Source organism: Poecilia reticulata, chromosome 14 (assembly GCF_904066995.2).
Source record: "Poecilia reticulata chromosome 14, P_reticulata-male-v2, whole genome shotgun sequence".
Lineage (NCBI taxonomy): Eukaryota > Metazoa > Chordata > Actinopteri > Cyprinodontiformes > Poeciliidae > Poecilia > Poecilia reticulata.
This window is the reverse complement of record NC_088843.1, coordinates 19,460,344-19,479,238: the sequence shown is the minus strand read 5'-3', so window position 1 is coordinate 19,479,238 and position 18,895 is coordinate 19,460,344. Positions and strand designations below refer to the sequence as shown.

The window sequence follows — 18,895 nt, the reverse complement described above, 5'->3', positions numbered from 1 at the left end:
ACATTGCTTTTTCACAATAAATTAAAAGCATAACTAATTTCTATAAAAGAACCAGTGTTTTAATTTGGGTGTTTTAACAGATGTCAAAGTTGAGTTCTACCAAGCTATTTAAAGATCAAATCAAATCATCTTGTTTGGACATTATAGCTTGAAAAACTACAAATTTCTTCCAGATGTATCTGTTGAAAAAAAATGGCTGCTGTGTTTAAATGACAGTAATTTTTTGTCATCAACAGAGAGATGTAGAGCTGCACCAGTAACACTGACTTATAAAGGGACTAGTGTCCCTGGTACAGAGCCTTGAGGAACACCTCATCCCTTGTTACCATGGCCGTTCTGTATCTAAACAATCCGTGTTTCTGTTGTGTTTCCAGACTTTCCTTCACCAAGGGACACTTCCCAAAACTGGCCGAGTGTGCCCACTTCCACTATGAAAATGTTGATTTTGGAACAATCCAGGTACAGTCCTGACACTTCCACTGGAACTTCTTCACCATACTAGTGACTCTTCTGATAGCATACGTCCTTACCGAGGAACAGTGGGTCATGCCGGTTCTGTTTCTAGTCACGTTTCTGTCTGCTGTAGACTGACTCTTTCATCTCAGATTCATTTGCTTCCTAAATTGGAAGTGACTCAAAAGGGTTTAAGTGTTTCTTGTAACCTGGACATGAATGAGATTGTGTCTGGTGGTATCTGCTTTGTTTCTGACCTTGGTTCTTCCAACAAATACTTTCATCTGTTTAGTTTAGATCATTCTTCAGCTTTTAATGTTTCCTTGTGTATTATGGGCATGACCATAATACACAAACAGTGTTGTTCTCCACTGTTTGTACTCCAGCTCTCCTGTCATATTTAGTGCCGTAAGAGGACATCCATGGTGCATTTGGAACGCTGCATGTAAAATAGGACAGAATAGAATAACATCCGTTGTCGAGTAATTCCATGTTAGCATTCAGGGGGTAAAAATGGAACGGCTTAGTCTTATAAAATTAGCTGTCGTTCTCCAGCCTTAACCAAATGCATCCTGGGATTGTTTCTTTTTCCTGCTCTGACTGAGAAAGCAAAAAGAAAAGAAAAATAGTGATGGAAATTGAGAGCATGCCCTATTTCTCTGTCCCAACGCTGCTCCTCTGAGTGTGAAAGTGTTTTCTTTTTCTCCGAATCTATCAGCTACATACTGACTAATCACACCACTGAGGTTCATACCGTTTCCTGCTGAAATTACTTTAATGCACCAGTAGGGGTCAGCAGTGGGCTGGATTAATTGCACTAAAGCAGGAGAGGAAAGTGGCTGCAGGTTATTCATTGCTTTGTCTCCTAACTGCACACATAGAGAAGATGTTGGAGCTGCAGACTGTAACTAGGTGTTCCTGTTAGTGTCCCATCTGTGGCTGCTGGCTGCTGATTGGTCGCCTCCACACACCTCGGTGCAAAACTGCTGTCATGTATCTGTGTGTCTTCGCTTTACCACGTTGTCATTTCGCCTCCCTGATGAGCCAACGGAAGCTCGAGTCTGTAGAAAGAGATTAAACACTCTGTCATGTCGGTTAGTTTCTGTGTTTCATATTTAATATTTTTACAACTGAACACATTAGTTTGGTTAAATGCCTGATAACTGAAGCTGTGTGTTTTTGGAGTGATGACATGACACTAACAGCTCAACTCTTCTGCTGGATAAAAGCATGGCTGCTGATTAGCCTACATGACGTAGTGGTGAAGTTTGTTTCTTCAGGGTTCAGTTTCTCCCGCCAGCCATCAAAGCTGAACGACTAAAAGAAAATAAATCATCAGAAAAGGCCAGAGTGGACTTTGGACAGACTTTCAGACTTGAGGTGAGATCTGTCCTGGACGGAGTTTAGGCTTTACCTCAGCTTTGGGTTTTGGCCCCTTTGTTGGAAGATTTTTTTTTCCCCTGTCTGAAAAAATAACTAATCAGACGAGCTATGAGTCAGAGCAATGATTCCATGGAAAGCTCTTTTTACATTCAACTTAGAACTTTGTTTTGGTTGCAGTTAAAGTGGCTTCAAAAGTATCTAACTTTTCCACATTTGGTTTCCGATTAAAACCAAAATATTAACTTTGTTCAAATTCTAGTACAAAACGGCTCATAACTGTGAAGGAACAAGACGGATGGGGTGAAGCAATGAATCAAATTTACTAAATTAGTAATTGCTGGAGTATACAGACTTAAAAAAAAAATTAGATTTGCTGAAAAGCACCCTCAGAGCAGTAATTAAGCCAAAACACAACAAAAAATAATATATTTAGCATTTAAGATGAAAAAAAAAGCATCGTCTGTAAATATGTTCTACCCACAACTGCTCAGGTAGGAGTTTTAACTTTGTTGGTTTAAATTGTGTAAAAAACACCTTAAGTACCTTTTGCTTTCCAATTATTAATTGGCTAATGCAAAAATTAATTTACATATGACCAAGTGTACACTATGTCGTATTTTTGGCAATAAAATCTTTTTCTCACTTAAAAAAATGAGCTGAATTATTTGTTTATTTACCTATTTTAACATATTTCTAATAATGTACAAAGAGGCTTAAGTGGTTACATGAAAAATCTACAATATGTTCCAATTTGTTTCTCCAATTAATCAATTAATCATCTAAATAATTGATGGATTGTTTGTTGCAGATTTTTAAAAATCCAAATCTGAGGAACTCTGAGGTTTGTCTTTGAATCGATACGCTGTAAAACCTCCTTGTACTGCAGTTCCAGCTGCTGGTCTTGTTTTCTTGTTTCTGCAATACATGATGATTGCATGTAGCTCAGAATACAGTTCTGTCATAAAATCCCAGTATAACAGAAAACGCCTGTGGTTGTAACATGAACTGATGTGGAAAGGTTCAGAGTTGTGAATGCTTTTGCAGGTTTTTCTTCTAAACGCTAACCAGTGTAGCATTTTGTGGTATTCCCTCCTTACCCGATCTACTGCTTTCAGCTTTGCTCTGTTTTTTTTATTTTTTATTCCTCCTGTCGTGTAATCTTTTCTCCTGCTGCAGCAGTAATTGTGAAATCTTGAACTGATTGAAGCCGGTTTTCTCCAGTGTAATTTTTGCGTTTACCTGCAGCTGCACTCCTGGAGTAAATTGCAGACTGCAGTCCTGTCATCTTAGCAGGGCCCACTCCCACTCCCAGTGTGGCCACCTTATTGAGTTGCAAACATGTTATTTCACGTGTGGTTGGCGGTAGAGTGCACTCTCACTGTCGGTGCACATGTGTTTTGTATTGTGCAATTGTAAATGCTTATAGACTGACAGAACATTGATGTTTCAGCTTATTCTAGCAATATGTCAGAGACCTAGTTAACATCTCCTAGCTTCTTTCTGAAAATGAATTGAACCAATAATCATTCATGGAGTTTCTTTGAGGAATCCTTTATAAATGTGGATTGAACGCTAATATTAGGTAGCGTTCAATCCAAATTTAACGTCGGTGCTGCTGCGTCATGTTCAGCATTGAGATGCTATTTTAGGCTTGAATAGCTTTACTGATGGGCTAACTCTATTTAGCTCGACTTGAATACAGCAACAGTCTTTTCCTGCATCCTATCACACACGCAACACACTGTGTTGCGTGTGTGTCAGATTCACGGGCGTACCACAAAAGTTCAGGCTGGAACATTTGGATGTAAACAATAATACAGGAGATTAATTGCGTTCAGATTTTTCATTCAGTAATATCTAAATCATTTATTACTACAAAATTAACGTGTTTAGCAGAAGCACTAAATACAACAGTAATTTTCTCATTGGAAATGTTTTCTTCTCTAAGATTCTAAGAATATTATTCACAAACGTGTCCTTTAGATCGTCGTAGGAATCCCTGCTCTTGTTCCTTCAACCTGGAGAAGTGACAGCACTCTGGCTAATCTTCTCAGCTTCCTGTCACTCTTCCAGGCCTGGGACTGCATCAAACCTGCTGATAGACCTGCTCATAATAACTTTATTGACTTCAGTAATATCTCTCCGTGCCAGTCGGCTGTGCTCTTCCTCGCAGCAAATCCGCAGCCGGACATTTTCCCCGCCCTGTTGCCGATGGCACGCGGAGCTCAAAGCTTTCAAACGTTTTATTACTAATGGACGCTTCCATGTAAACTGGTCCTGTCATCCACTGTTTGCTCTGCCAAGCCAGCCTGCAGTCCTGACTTGTCCACAAATGAGAATATTGGGAGAATTTTGCTTTGCATCCTCATTTTTATAGGAAACATGAAATACCTTACATTCACTTTTTCTGAAATGAAATCAGTTCTGATAATTAAAGTCCAACCCATCAGTATTCTTCTGGCTGGTACTGATTACTGATTTTCTTCCAGGTCTGACCAGCCAATTCCAGTTCTCTTAAGAGCTACAACATATACCAACAAATTTGCTTAAAATTTCTTTTAACTCTATTAATGAAGTTAACTGCAAAAAAAGGATAGGGTATGTTCCTTTATGGAGCTAAATCCTGTTTAAATTCAATAGAAAATAAAGCAGATGAAAAAACTTTCCCCATTTATGCATTCATGCCTATGTACCTATTTTTTAATCATTATTTATGGACTTTGTTGAGTTGATGTGTTTACCGAGTCTGATGGATTTATTGAACAGGGACTTATCTGACTAGCTTATCAAGGGAAATTGGCTATCACTCACTGATATCCAATCAACTGGCGGATCACCAGTAAATAACTTTGAACAGGTCTGCCAAAAAATATACAACTATTTATAGTATTTTTATTCATTACCTATTGTATTATTTAATGTTTCACAGCCGATCTTAAGAGGGACACTGTGCTGCCAGTGCCTGACTCTCTAAAAAAATGAACAAAGCTGTAAATAAAGACCCCTGTGTGATCAGGGGGAGATATTTTGACACTTTTTAACATCCTCGTGTGACTCCAAGAAAATAATTGGCTGGGATATTAAATCTTTAATTAAATCTTTAAAGGGGTGGGAATTCGATCCGATAGAAAACAATAATCATGACGGAGTTAACAGCTGTGATGGAGTTTCCCCTCATGTTGACCGCAGTGCAGCAGTCAGAACGGGTCGGCCAGCCACAGCAGCAGGTTGCGTGTATGGAAGCAGCCATCCATGTAATGAAGATTGGCACCCACAACCCCCCAACTCTCCTTTTAGTGTACAGCTACCATGTCTTCTACCTTCTGATTTGTAACATGAAATCCATTTTTTACATCTTCAGCCGTCATCTGCATTTGTGCAAGGCCCTTTCCTAGTGGGACGCTATTCATTATTTTAAATACCTCTTCATAGCAAACAACTTTCAGCCATCAGAAAAAAGACAAGAGTCAATAAAGAGAATCTGATTTTGTAACTCTAGATATTATTATCTGGAGTTATTGGTGAGATTTTGTCTCTTGAGAAGGTGAGAGCCTTGTTCTGTCATGTCGAACCCCGTGTCACATGTCCATCCAGAGGCCTGGGAGTGATGTAACTATTAGTCATTCTGCTCTCGGTGCGGGAAAACAAAAGCTTGGCCAGAGCTCGGTCTTTGTGCCTCGTGGTCATTGTTGAAAGGTTCTTAAAGCTCCACTGCGGACAAAGCGGCACAAAACCCAGCACTCATTAGGCACTGTTATGGTCGATGAAAACGGGCTCAGGGTTGATGTTTTTCAGTTTATGACGTTATCTGTTCCACGCAAACCTCCGCTCCTGAGTTTTAGGAGTTTATTCCATGACGGGGTTTAGTCAATCATCAATAAGCATGACCTGCTCACACCGTTCTGTTTGCTCTGTCTTCTTGTAGCGTCTGAGTAGACTGATTTATTACCACCGGCTCCGGTGGGAAACGTGCTTAAATGTTGGAATGTTTTAACTGCTGAGCCGGCTGCTTGGAGGAACTGCACTTCAGGGGGCCGATAAGTCATCTGGAAGACCGCTACTCTGCTTTACCTGACTCATCAACATGATTTGTGGGTCAAGAAAATTACTTTAAGTTTTTTTGTTTTTGTTTTTTTCTTTGTGTTTTATCTGACACAACAGGATAATAATGGACGGTTACCACCAGTGTGCAGAATGGCCTGAATTAGCAGGATGCACATATCGACTCTATACTCTTTGCACTTTGGTGGAAATCCATTTCAGCCCCACTTAGTTCCCTTTGCAACAAAGGTTAATCTGTGTTGGATGGTGCTCCAGCTATCCTTACGCAGAGCTGTGCATGCACACCTCAGTAATCAGATTTATTTGGTGTCCCTGCTCCAAGCTATGATCTCACCCTGCTTTCAGCAAACTCGCTCTGTTTAGATTCCATTGCACTCCTGAGCCCTACACCCAATCCATTTTTACAGCTTAAGTAATGATTTTAGATATAGCCCCTTCACACTTCCTTCTGCAGTTCCCATTCACTGCAGCAGAGGCCTGCAGGCGGCCCGACTCTACCTCCGCCTGCTCTGCTCTTCTGCAATCTGACAAATTGCCGCCATTGTTCTCTGAACTGCAAACTGTCATCCACACAGCTTTAGACTCCAACCCCATGGTGTGTTGACGAGTCATTTTTCACAGTAAATCTTTTCTAATTGAGTTCTTCAACACAAAGACCTACGTTTAATGCTGAAAAGTAAGTTGCTTAAAGTTGCCGTTTGTAACTTTTATTAAAAAAAATACGTTTCACGTATTTATTAAAACTCTCAGCATGTCGTAACAGTTTTTCTATAAGACAGATAGTCTGTGATAAGATTGATTTTGTCTCTGAACTTCGACTGTTGTTTGAAGAAATGCACCACTACTGAGTCGTTCTGACCGAAATCAACCAATCACAGCGAGGAGGAGGGTCTTACCACTCCCAATCATTCTCATGTACTTGCTGCTAAATGTCCCAATGGTGGAGAAGCAACTTACTGTAGCAGGAAAGCAGTTTATCCACTGTCATTGGAGGCCATGCTAACTAGCCTGAGCAATTTGACAAACTGCTAGCTGCTGGTCCAGCTCTCCGCTGCGTGTCTGTGTCCAGTAAGATTTACTTGTAGTGACTGTCAGACACTCCAGTAATTATCTGTTAACCTCAGAGAGCTGTGGATGGAGAGCAGCTGATATAAAAATGCCCTTAATTGTGTTTTCTAGCCTTCCTGCCAAAAGGAGAGGTGACGTCATATTTTTTGTGTGTGAGGAGTTGTTAAAATGTAGGGGATTTGAGACCTTACTCTACTTTTAGCATTTTAAATTAGCGGTGTTTGGTGTTTTAAACTGTGAAAATCCATCTCCCTGTGAATCTATTTGAGAGGAGGTAGAACCTCCCTTAGCTGAGATCTCCAAAAAGCTGCCAGTATTTCTAACCAATCCTGAATCAAACTCCATAATTTTCCGGACTGCGTAGGAACCTTTTGCCAAGACAAAATGCATTATAAATCCCAAGCTGCACTGTACTCTTAAAGGGTTCTTGGCAAGTAAATTCCAAATCGGTACAAACTTTTGAGTATTATTTTTCTAGTAAAAGTTTAGAAAATTGGATTTAGTTTTAAATGTGCATTCTTGTCTTTAGTTAAGACCGTTTTATTTTCTCCCCCTTAGCAGCTTGGATACGCTATGTTAGGTTTCCTGGACATCATCAGAGCTCGTCTTGTCCAACCTGTCTTTGGTGTTGCGCAGCAGTGGGCTGAATAAACTGGGTCATCACTGGATTATCATTTGATTTTCATAAGCAGACGTATAGTGGTGAGATTCAAAGCTCTGCCGGGGCAGCTGGGGTGAGCGAAATCTCAGCTAACGGTAACGCACAGCTTGGGTTGGCCCGGCAGCGAGTGCTGTCACTGCGCCTGTTTTCCACTGCACACGGTGAGTTGCAGGGGGCGATTTTGGGGCTTCAGAGACTGAAGTTTAGGCTTTGAAATGCTGCTGTAAATTTAAAATAAATTTCAGGAATGATGTATGGATCTTTTAAATTTCTTCTGGGGGAGATGAACAGTTTTGTTAGCATTCAGGCAACCCGTTGTGCATGGACGGATGAGCATACAGTGAAAGTTATGTCAGGATTGAGGCAGAAGTGTGAAGCCTCTTGAGCTGCTGCCATGGAGACAAGTTGGTGAGCGGTATGGTACGGTCAGGGTGGAGCTACACAATACAGTTTATTTATTAAACCATCGTTGCTTGAAACAAGCATGAGACATACTAGTGAGTCACTTTATCCTTGCTTTAGTACGATGCCACGTTAGGCGGTTGAGTTAAAACCCGCTTGCCTAATAAGAGTCCAGCTGGCAGTGGAAAGGTTCTCCTGAATACACCGTACCATATATTATCATACCGAGACCAATGCTGTGCCGTTCATTTTAAACAAGGTCAATAGAGCTCACCTAACTTTTCTGTTTTTGACTAAGATTTTACAGAATGTTTTATGAAGGTGCAGTTAATGGCACCCGGAATCAAAACGAAAAGACATATAATTAAAGATGGTTTACTTGAAACTGTTTATTGGGAAATATGAACTAGATAAAAGCTCAGTTTAGTTTTTCTTGTTTCTTCCAAAAAGTCATTAATCAGCAGTTAAATGAACCTAATTCTCCACTAAACTCCAATGGTTACTACAGGTGAAAAAGAAGAAGAGGGTGTCATGAAGTTGTTGGAGGATGTACTGTATGTTTTAATGACTTGAACAAAGATATTCATGTGTGATTTTAATCACAATCACACCCAGTATTTGATGGAAACATCACCATTGCGATTTCTTTTTTTTTTTTTTTACGATAGTGGGATATCAAATCTTTGCACACATTTGTCATAAAAACTCAGCATATGTTCTGTATTGAACTTAAAATGTATTAGGTAACCTAATCTATCAATGTTTATCTTGATTAGTTGAACTTTTGGTTTTTTTTCTAAACATTGTCTCATTGTTTCGCATTTTTCTGTTGCCTTTTAAATCGCCAGCTGCAGAGTGAATGGCCGAGAGTGTTCTTCAAGACTTAGAATCTCAAACAGTGTATGTATCCATATTGGCATACAGTTATGGTGATGGAGAAGAGCAGCCTCTGACAGTTTTAATACATGAACAAATGATCTGCTGTCTTGCATTGTTTCTAAGTAAATAGGAAACTAGCGGTGGGAATCTTTAGGCTCTTGTTGTGTTGGTTCGATTATGACTCAGAAGGTTAAGATGCGATTATAAATAAATTATTGACACCTCCGCTGTATGACTCAACACGCTCGCTGAATATGTAAAGTTATGATGACATCAGAATTTGTGGGAATAGCTTTCCATGCATCCTATGTTACAGCTATTTTATTTGCCTGTTACTTTGAGCTCTAGATTGGTTCTTTAGTAACGTAGCTCTGAGGAGAAATGTTACATCTAGAGTTGGGATGCAGCAATATGAAAATTTGGGCCATTATCGATATCCGGTATTAACATTGCTGTTAATTACTAAGTGATATTTACCAATGTTTCATATATATATATATTTCGCTAGCCTTTTGACATCTTGAAAAAAACTCGCCCTAATTCTGTCCCGTGCCACTGCTACATGACATAAACAAATGCCACATGACCTACCTCCTCCACTCCCCCTCCAGAAACAAACGGCAACATGGAAATAAATATCGGCTCTCAATTTCGGTCCAGTTTCATCTTGTTTTACTACGACCCATATTGGCTGATACCACAGAGCAAAGAACATGGATATTGCTTTGCATCGCTTTGCCAAAACAAACCAACATAAACTTCCTTCAGTGGACTCTAGGGATATATCTAACGATCCATTTAAGTAATCGATTATTGTATCAATTACTCTGATAATCGATTAATCAAACAAAGAATTGGCCACTCAAGCCTCTTTTGTATTATACATTAAAATAGACCAACAATTCAGTTCCTATTTTAAATAAGAAAAGGAACCGTCTGTGAGTTTGATCCCAGCTCTCCTTCCTGCCTCCAGTACTTCATGTTGTCCACCAGTCTGCTGGAGAATGCTCGTCATTTTGCCTCTCTGCCTGTTGCCTGCTCGAGTTTTGTACTTTCATACCAGACAAAACATGCTATCTTATGAACAACTAAAAATCCATATCAGCTCTTCAAAAATAGTTTTAGTAATCAATAATGCTATCTGTTATTCTGACAATTAATTATATAAAAATAGTGGCACATTGGTGATTAGTTGATTACTAAATCAGTTGACGATTATTTCAATAATCAGTTATTGCGATTAATCATTTCAGCCTCACTGTGTTTGTGCCGTTACTGCAGAGATTCAGGATGCAGACTCAAATCCAACAATCTACTGCATATTACATCCAAGCAGTTCTTTGCTTACTTTACATGCTCTGATATCATGATGCTGATTGTTCAGCTGCAGGTCTGTAGTTGCTCTTTGTGATCTTGTTTGTAATTGGTTGAGATGTTGGGCTGTGACCGGAGCAAAGGGCTCCCGAGGTCATATATTCAGAGGATGTATGTCGCCGTGGTTATTTTCTGCAGCAGACTCTCTTGGAGTCTGCAAAAGCAGCTGAAACTGAGGCAAAGTCTCAGTTATTAATATGTAGGGATGTGCCGCAAAAAGGTAGTCCCTGGTCTGCACATGTGGAAGGACAGAAAGCAGAAAGCACCCCCTCCCTTCATGTCCTCTGCTTCTTTTTGGAATCTCTCTCTTTCTCTCCCTCCATCGTTCTTTGTCCTGCAAACACACAAACCGGAGAAGGGTTGAAGGGGGGAAGGGGGAGGGGTTAGCAAGCATGTCAAAGACGGAGGGGGGGAGAAAGAAAAAGCGAGTGAATTGCATGTGGCAGAGGGACACAAAAAGCAGACGGTCAGGTCAGCCGAGAACAAAACTAAACGAAAACATCTTTTCTTTTCCTTTTTTTTCCCATCTTGATTACGTGTAGCCTCTTCTTTGCTGCTGCTGAGCAGATTAGGTGTCAAACTTGTGCTGGGTGCGAGCCGTCAGAGAGAGGACGCCAGCTAGAAGGTGAACGTTTAAAGAAAAAGAAAATAAAAATGAGGATGGGGTATCACAATGGTTGGATGGAAAAGAGGGGAAAATGGAGTAGATGAAAGCTGTCCCACTGAGGAATCCAGCAAACCGCTCCACCACCGGTCGCCCTCCAACACCAGCTGCTGGTGATATTGTTGTCTCTGAATCGCACGCTAGGAGAGCCTGTGCTGTAACGGGAAAGAGGGCGCAGAGCTGACAGCCGGACCCTGCTGCGGAGAAAACGAGGCTCCTTCATGTCCGTCCCGTCTGTAGAGAAAGACTCAGTGGGAATGGTGCTGGGGACAGGTGCTGGAGCGATCAGAGCGATCAAACCAAGTGTGAAAGTGTCGACTTTGAAGGGAACGAACACCCGCTAGGAGTGCAATCTGACTCGACCCGCAGTAAGTGTGGCAGATGTTTGTGTTTGTGGCTTTGCCCTTTGGTTCTTCATGCAGATTGTCGTCCTACTGCAGAAAGTGGAGGAACTGCTTGGCTTTTTTTTTTTCTTTCACTAAAGATCACACCAGAAAAATCCAAATTCTTTTCTTATTACACTAGTCTGATGCAATTCAGTTTCCTCTCTTATCTGTGTGGCTAAAAAAAGTGTAAAACTGTGAGGTGGAGAAATATGGTGGCATTCTGAAGATCTTTGCTCAACAGAATAATAAACATTTAGCTGTGTGTAGTTTTAAAACAACTTAACACTTTGACCGGTCTGAATTGTTCTTCATCACTATTTATGAACTTGGCTAAGATTTCTACTATACTTGACAGTTTCTTCTAGAAATGTAAACATTGATGAAAAGATTGGAGGGTACGAGGTATTTTCTCTCTACGTTACCAGAGAATTTCCTGAGAAAGCAACATGGATGTGAAGTTTTTGTGAATCCAAAGAGGTTTGTGGTGATTTATGTCCTTCGTAATTCTGTTTCCAGATGTGCAACTTGAACTACAGAAGTCCACAGTGGCCAACTCAGATGAGCTGAGCTAGCAATTAGCCTTTCTAAATGTTTCAGAATTAGTCATTGGGTATTCTAATTGTCTCTAGACAGTTATTTTTGAAAACCACATTTTCTGTCTTTTATTTTGTTTGCTGTTTTTCTTGTGATACAGTATTTTCCGCACTATAAGGCACACCTAAAAACCTTAAATTTCCTCAAAAGCCGACAGTGCGCCTTATAATCCAGTGCACCTTATATATGGACCAATATTGAGCCACAACAGGTCTAGCAACTACGGTAAGCAGCCACTGACTTCATTTTCGCCCGTAGAAGAAGCGCACGGTGCATGCTGGGATAGTTGTCAACATGCTGGTTTGTTAATAAAGTTTGACTGACCTATCTACCTACCGACCTGATAATCCACGAACATGCTGTGCGCGAACGGAGAAGGGTGACCATCGTCCGGCCACGCCCCGGCCCAGTCACGAAGGCTCTCCTCGCCGACCGGAGTCGGACTGTTTTGTTGACATTCCCGTTAGTGCAGCTCCATCTAGTGGATACATAACGTAACTCCAGCCTCTACTGTAGCGTCTATTCTATGCACCTTGTAATGCGGTGCGCCTTATATATATGAAAAAAGTTTTAAAATAGGCCATTCATTGAAGGTGCGCCTTATAACCTGGTGCGCCTTATAGTGCGGAAAATACAGTAATTATATTAGCATTTCGTAACTAAAGCTGCTCAGTATTGATGTCCAGTTTTAACCTGCTGGTTTTCAGTTGATCCTTTAACAAATAAATAACGGTGAAATTGTTTTTTTTTTTTTCTAACATTATTATTTATATTGAGCATCAAAAAAATCAGGTTTACCGTTTCTGGTAATGTAGAGAGAAACAAGGATGAAAGGTTAGCATCTTATGCTAGCAGTTGGCATGTTAACTTTAGTAACTCCCCACAGACTGAAGACCTTAGCTTTAACTGTAAGATTGCCAAAAGACTCGAACATTTCCAAATCCAAAGTTTTCTGAGACAGACTGATGTTGAAAGGTCAGAAGATAAAACATCAGCTTTGTGGCCTTATCCTCTGTTAGCTTGCTAATCAAGTAGCAGCCTGAATGGAATGCCGACATGTCATAAATGGCTTCCTTTTTAAAATCTGGCATGCCGGTGCTTCCTCTGATAAAATGTCTAAACACCTGACTGATGCTGGAGGCAGATTTCTTCTGAACATGGCACATGGCATTGATGCCAGAGAGTTCAGCATTTGTTTTATCAGACCGGAGAATTTTAATCCTAATGATTTGAGAGTCCTGCAGCTGTCTTTTGGTAAAGTCACTCCACAGAGCAATTGTGGAGCTCTAACAGAATGACCATTGGGTTAATGGTCACTTCCCTCATTAAGACCTTTCTTCCCTATTTGCTGAGTTTAGTTTAGGAATTATCCTGGTGGTTCCAAATGTCTTCCATTTACGAACAATGGAGGTAATTAGGAGCTTCGAAGCAGCAGGACATTTCCGTAGGCTTCCTTACAAAAATCTCTCTTAATGCTTTTTCAGCAGATGAAAATACAAGACCTGGAGTTAGATGGGTGTTTGCCTTGAGTTCAGCGGTATCTACTGTAATTTGCAGAGTTGGATAGATGGTTGACTTATTTATTGGTGGGAAACAGTCCTGTCAGCCTCCATTGGAAAAAGAGATTGAGCTTGTTGGCAAAATAGTTGATTTGTTGTTCATGTTTCTCTCTGTGTAAATACTTTGATGTACCGGAGATTAGAAGTCAGATTTTGCATTTTGGATTATTAAAATAGTACTTCTGAATTATTTTTCCCCTGAAGTTTCTGCTTTCAAAATCTCCTATAATACATAGTTGACCTAAAAATCAATGAGATGATGTTCAAAATGCTTCTGATCTTTCTCTGTTAGGCTGTTGAGGCAGCATGAAGCTTTTCCATAGGTGGTTCATAAAGAATGAGCCAAACATGCACTAATACCAATTTTTTGTGGGTGTTTTATGATCTCTGTCAGTTAGTTTTTGTAGAGCGTTAACCTGCCAAACCTGGCTTTTTTTTAAATGTAAGATTTAAGGACAGCCCCAGGTCTTTTTGTTGTAAGCAGTCATTATTTACGGACTGCGGTGTTCCCTTTGTGAAAGCAAAGATGCTATAAAACACGGTTTTATTAATCTTTTAATACAAAAGCCTGTTTCAGATCATCCTTTTACTCTGTGATCTACACTTGCTTATGATTCTGTGTGAATGACCTGAACATTGAGTTGTAAAATGTCATGCAGGACTGCAGAGGGAGGGGTGTGGTAATGTGGCACAAATCAAACGGAGAACAGCAGCTCAGAACCAAGGCCTTGTATCGACCCCCTAGTTGTCCATCTGTTTGGAGAAATATTTTTATCAGCAGAATCTGTTGCTGAAGATGACCCACAGCATCGTCGCTCATAGTTAAAACCTTGAATCCATTCAGACAGCCTGCCTGCATTGAGATATGGACACATGCACTGTGGGGTTTATACCTTATGGAAGATCCCTTGGTGGAGGAATGCTACTTTGTTAGCCGCTAGCCTCATCGATCTCTGCAGGTCAGCTTCAAACGATGTACAGTTCATGTTTATGGTGGAAGCATTGTCTGAAAGGGGTTAAAGGTGAAATAATTCTGGAGCCTCTCTGCCAGCATTTCTGGACCCAATATCTTGTCCACAATGTTCACACTGAAGAATGATGGTTTTTGGCAACCTGGTATCACCTGTGAGACTTTTACCGAGTGGAGGAAGATATTTTTTCAGCTTCTGGTTGTCAAGCTAAAAACAACCAGCTTGACAAATAATTGGCATATGATGTCCAATTATTTGCCACAGGACATAGCATAGGGTGTCCAAGAGGGTAACACAGAGGACCAACTTTAGGACTGGTCCAGTGTTGGGTCTGTGGAGATCTTTACATGGGTGACAGGACCCCAAATATAAGCTATTGGTTGTCACTTGAGGTCTTGGATGCTCTTTTTATGCTTTTTAACTTTTATTTTCTGTGTATCTAGGTATAACAGTCTTGTATTTGTCCTTGGATTGGTCCATTTGGGACATGATGTTTAGGTGGATCCATAGCAACATCTCCACATCGCAATGACTTCTACTCTTTATTTCCATTCAAACCCAACATTCATTCTGATGAAATTCAGGAAAGATGTGGTCTACTCCTCTTAAATGCCTCCAACTATTGGTCCATTTTTATTGTTGCTTCACTATTTTCTCTGAAAACAGGAAGACTTTTCAGTCATGTATGTAAAACCGAGATAATCGGCTCGTTGCTGTCATCTATGTTGTCAGAAAGCAGAGAAACGACCACAGAAAGGACATTGTTGCCATGTGAAGGCTCTATTCACTGTATATCTACCAGAGACAACTGCGACTGATTGAGGTTTGCTCAGATGGGAGCACAAACACACAGATGTCTTTTTCCTTCACTCACTTTGGAACCCCTCCCGCTTCTACCCCCAACACACACAAACACAGATTCACACGTTAATAGTAAATGGACTGCATTTAGCTGCAGCTTGTCCAGTCTTACTGACCAGTCAGTGCTTTCACACTACCAGTCACATGCAGCCTTTCACACACACACACACACACACACACACACACACACACACACACACACACACACACACACACACACACACACACACACACACACACACACTCTGACATGCAGAGGATCTGGGTCAGTGCAGCCCCTCACCAATATGTGCTTTCATTTCAAACATTTTTATCCATTTCATCCCCCTGTACTTCAAGCACTTTGTGTTAGTTTATTTCATCATGTAGTTTTCATATATGAATAAAGTTGTAATTAGCCACAGAAATGCTCCAATTTCACCATTTTATTAAACTGTATTTTTTTCTCAAAACTTTGTTTTAAGCCCCATTTACATTCATTATGAGTATGTGTGTATATATATATATATATATATATGTGTGTGTGTGTTTTCTTTTTAAATACGACACCTTATGACTACACAGTTGCGTCTCAATTTACTCAATTTAAATGATTGGTTTTGCAGAGCGGTGCGAGTTGGTCTGAAACGTCCTGCCACCATATGGCTTTAGGATGTTTTGTCTGGTGTGAAAGTACAAAATAATTCAAACTAGAAAGGGCAAAGAGGCAAAATGATGAACATCCTCCAGCAGAATGGGGGACAACATGAGGCTCAGTGTCCTGCCAACAAACTGCTGGACGCAGGACGGCCAAGTGGGATCAAACTCACAGACTTCCTACTGACCACACAGTTACCCTTCAAAGTTTTCTTGTTTAGAAAAATTGTCTAAAATTTGCCCTTCACTCACACATTACCAATTAGAATAGTTTAAAACATTATTTTGAAATTTCCTACCCAACTCTTTTGTGCACAAAGTAGAGCCATCTGGCAGTCGATCTGTTACCACCATATCAACTGGTTTTAAGATTTGGAGCCATTTTCTAGAATCCGCTAGAAAATGGCCATAATTTGGTCATGTGACTCCACTAAACCATTCTACCAGGAGGAAACTCCTGACAGGTATTTTTATGTTTTGTGGTAACAATAAATCAGCCCAGATTTTTTTAATTTGGGTAGATTGGCGTGGCTGAAATATTAAAATATTTCATGTTTACATCCATCGCTGCCATGGTTTTTAATGACTTAGCAAACTTATCATGTTTTGGTTTTAAGTGAATTTCTTATTTAATGGAAACACAGCAATCGGGAAATTTAGTTTTTTACACTTGAGCAGAATATTGAAAAGGTTTTGCTCACATTTGTAATGGAAACGCAGCTATTGTCCCTTTTTACCTGCAGTCAGAAAGAGCTGACTGACAGACGACCCTGGTTACATCTGAACGTGCGCGGTTAGCAGTAGTCACCACACTGTTGCCACCCGACTGACTTTATTTATATATTTATCAACTTTTCAGACAAAAAACATCGGTATTGGCAGGTCAGGCTTTTTAAAGATCAGAAACCTGATGACAAACTGAGACCAAACTGTTTAAGTAGAGTCTAAAGATCAGTGTAGTCTTCAACCTGTAGTGGCATATCCTGAGATCAGCAGGTACTTTTTTACCAGATAAACCGAAGTACCGTCACAAACACTGTAATTAGATCATTTACTGCATTCTGCATATCTGTTAAATCCAGGTTTGTAGTCTCAGATCTGTTAAACATTGTGTGGCTCTAAATTAATCCAGTTCTTGTGATCTGAATCTTTATTGTTCAGATGGAGATATGTAACATTTCCTACCAGTGTGCTTGTCTGATCTTTCAGCTGACCCTGGGAGAAGAGCAGTGTGAAGTGACACGGAACGGTTACGAGTCCAAAGAGCTGGTGTACTTGGTTCATATCTACTGCCAGGTAAGACTGCAGACCTGACGCTAGCTGTGCTTCCACTGGATTGCACAATTTGACGTTTCCAAAATGAATAATAAAAACACAAAGATTCGAATTAATTCTCGGTTTTCGATGACAAACCGTGATGCAGCTCTACACAAATCACATGATCAACAACCTTATTTGGTTGCCGCTGGTGCAAACCACGAAGAAGACGGCGGCGGCGGCGGGAAGAAGTTGGACGATTATGTTTTCTAATGAACAAACTTATTCACGTGTGATTTTAATTGCGTTTCTTAATTGGAAACACAGAAATAGCTAAATAGTGTGATTTTGACATTAGCAGAATATCGACCATGTTTTGCACATTATTCAGCTACTGATCGTCATCACATTCTGTTCAGGTATAAGATGTCCTTCCTTATTTATTCAAATCCTTGCAGCCGTCGGAAAACCTGTAAATCTGCCCCGGTTCTATTTGGAAAAGGGGAAAAAACCTCCTGCATAAACATGGCCTCGAGTCGAGCACTCTGATTCCTCAATAGAGGAAGACGGGTTGAGTGCCACAAACCCAAAAAAAGGAGGAGTAAGCAAGGGCGCCGTCTGAAAGTGGAGCAGAAAAGCCCACAGAGTCCTCCCTGTGGCGTCTCTCCCTGCCAGCATTTTTTTAAAACTGCACCAGGATCAGTCGGCTGAGCTGCGTTCTGCAGCTCCCGTCCCACAAGTTCTGGCTTCACTTCAAATACATCCTTCTTTAGCAAATCAAAGCAGAGGACATTTTCTACCTCTAGTTTGCCTCCATGGGGGTTTGGGGTTCTTTGACAGGATCAAACAGAACAAATCTCTGAAATCCTGGTTTTGTTTTTGACTAGAAATGGGTTAAACTGAATGGAGAGGATTAGAGGAAGGAACTCTGGGGTTTTTAAAAAAAAAATCTTTGATTATTTAGATAATTGTCAAAGCCAATGAAAACCCTTTTTTCTCAGTAAAAGCTAAATATTCCATAGGATCGAGTTAAAAATGCTTTTTACAAGAATGTTAGTGGAAAATCAGGTGGAAGGAAAAAGTGTAGTGGCTAAAGGTACACCAGCAATAACTACAACTGCAACCTTGACGTTAGGTTGCAAAGTCAGTTCAAGAGTTTGAGGCAGAATCACAGCTGGAGTTAGGAGCCACTTCACACACAGTGTGCAACAATTTGAGACCAGAGGTCACAGTTACAGTTATTGTGAACAGATTATTTAGATCCTGAAACACAAAATATTGTTGAACGCAGATTTTGCCTTGACTGTGTTTTTCCTGGCGTCTTGTAACGGCATGCATCATCTTCATTAGCATAAGAACGAGCAGTTAGCTCTGGAAGCAGCCAGTGGATCTGACCGCTGTGTGTGCGTGCATATGTGTGTGTGTTCTGTTCCTGAAGGGCCGGAGCTGGATTGTGAAGCGCAGCTATGAGGATTTCCGTGTTCTGGACAAACACCTGCATCTCTGCATCTATGACCGGCGCTTCTCCCAGCTACCTGAGCTGCCCCGATTGGACAGTCTGACTGACCAATCAGAGGTGAGCTCGTCTGATCCATCTTTCTGTTCGGTGTTGTGATGTAGAAAAATAAGACGGGTGTTCAGGTTAGGAAATGAGCGACTCCATGTCAGAGCCCACTTTCTCCAAT

At 40.6% G+C, this 18,895-nt stretch overlaps 1 protein-coding gene across 4 annotated transcripts in view; it reads left to right on the top strand.

Moving 5' to 3' along the window:
• The window catches only part of arhgap32b (Rho GTPase activating protein 32b), an 88,585-nt gene that overhangs the window by 39,891 nt on the left and 29,799 nt on the right, over positions 1-18,895 (top strand). For all 4 annotated transcript variants that reach the window (XM_008428365.3, XM_008428367.3, XM_008428366.3 and 1 more), the window contains exons 5-7: positions 375-459; positions 17,163-17,249; positions 18,649-18,786. In XM_008428365.3, the coding sequence (XP_008426587.2) occupies positions 375-459; positions 17,163-17,249; positions 18,649-18,786 (310 nt within the window). The remainder of the gene's footprint in view (positions 1-374; positions 460-17,162; positions 17,250-18,648; positions 18,787-18,895) is intronic.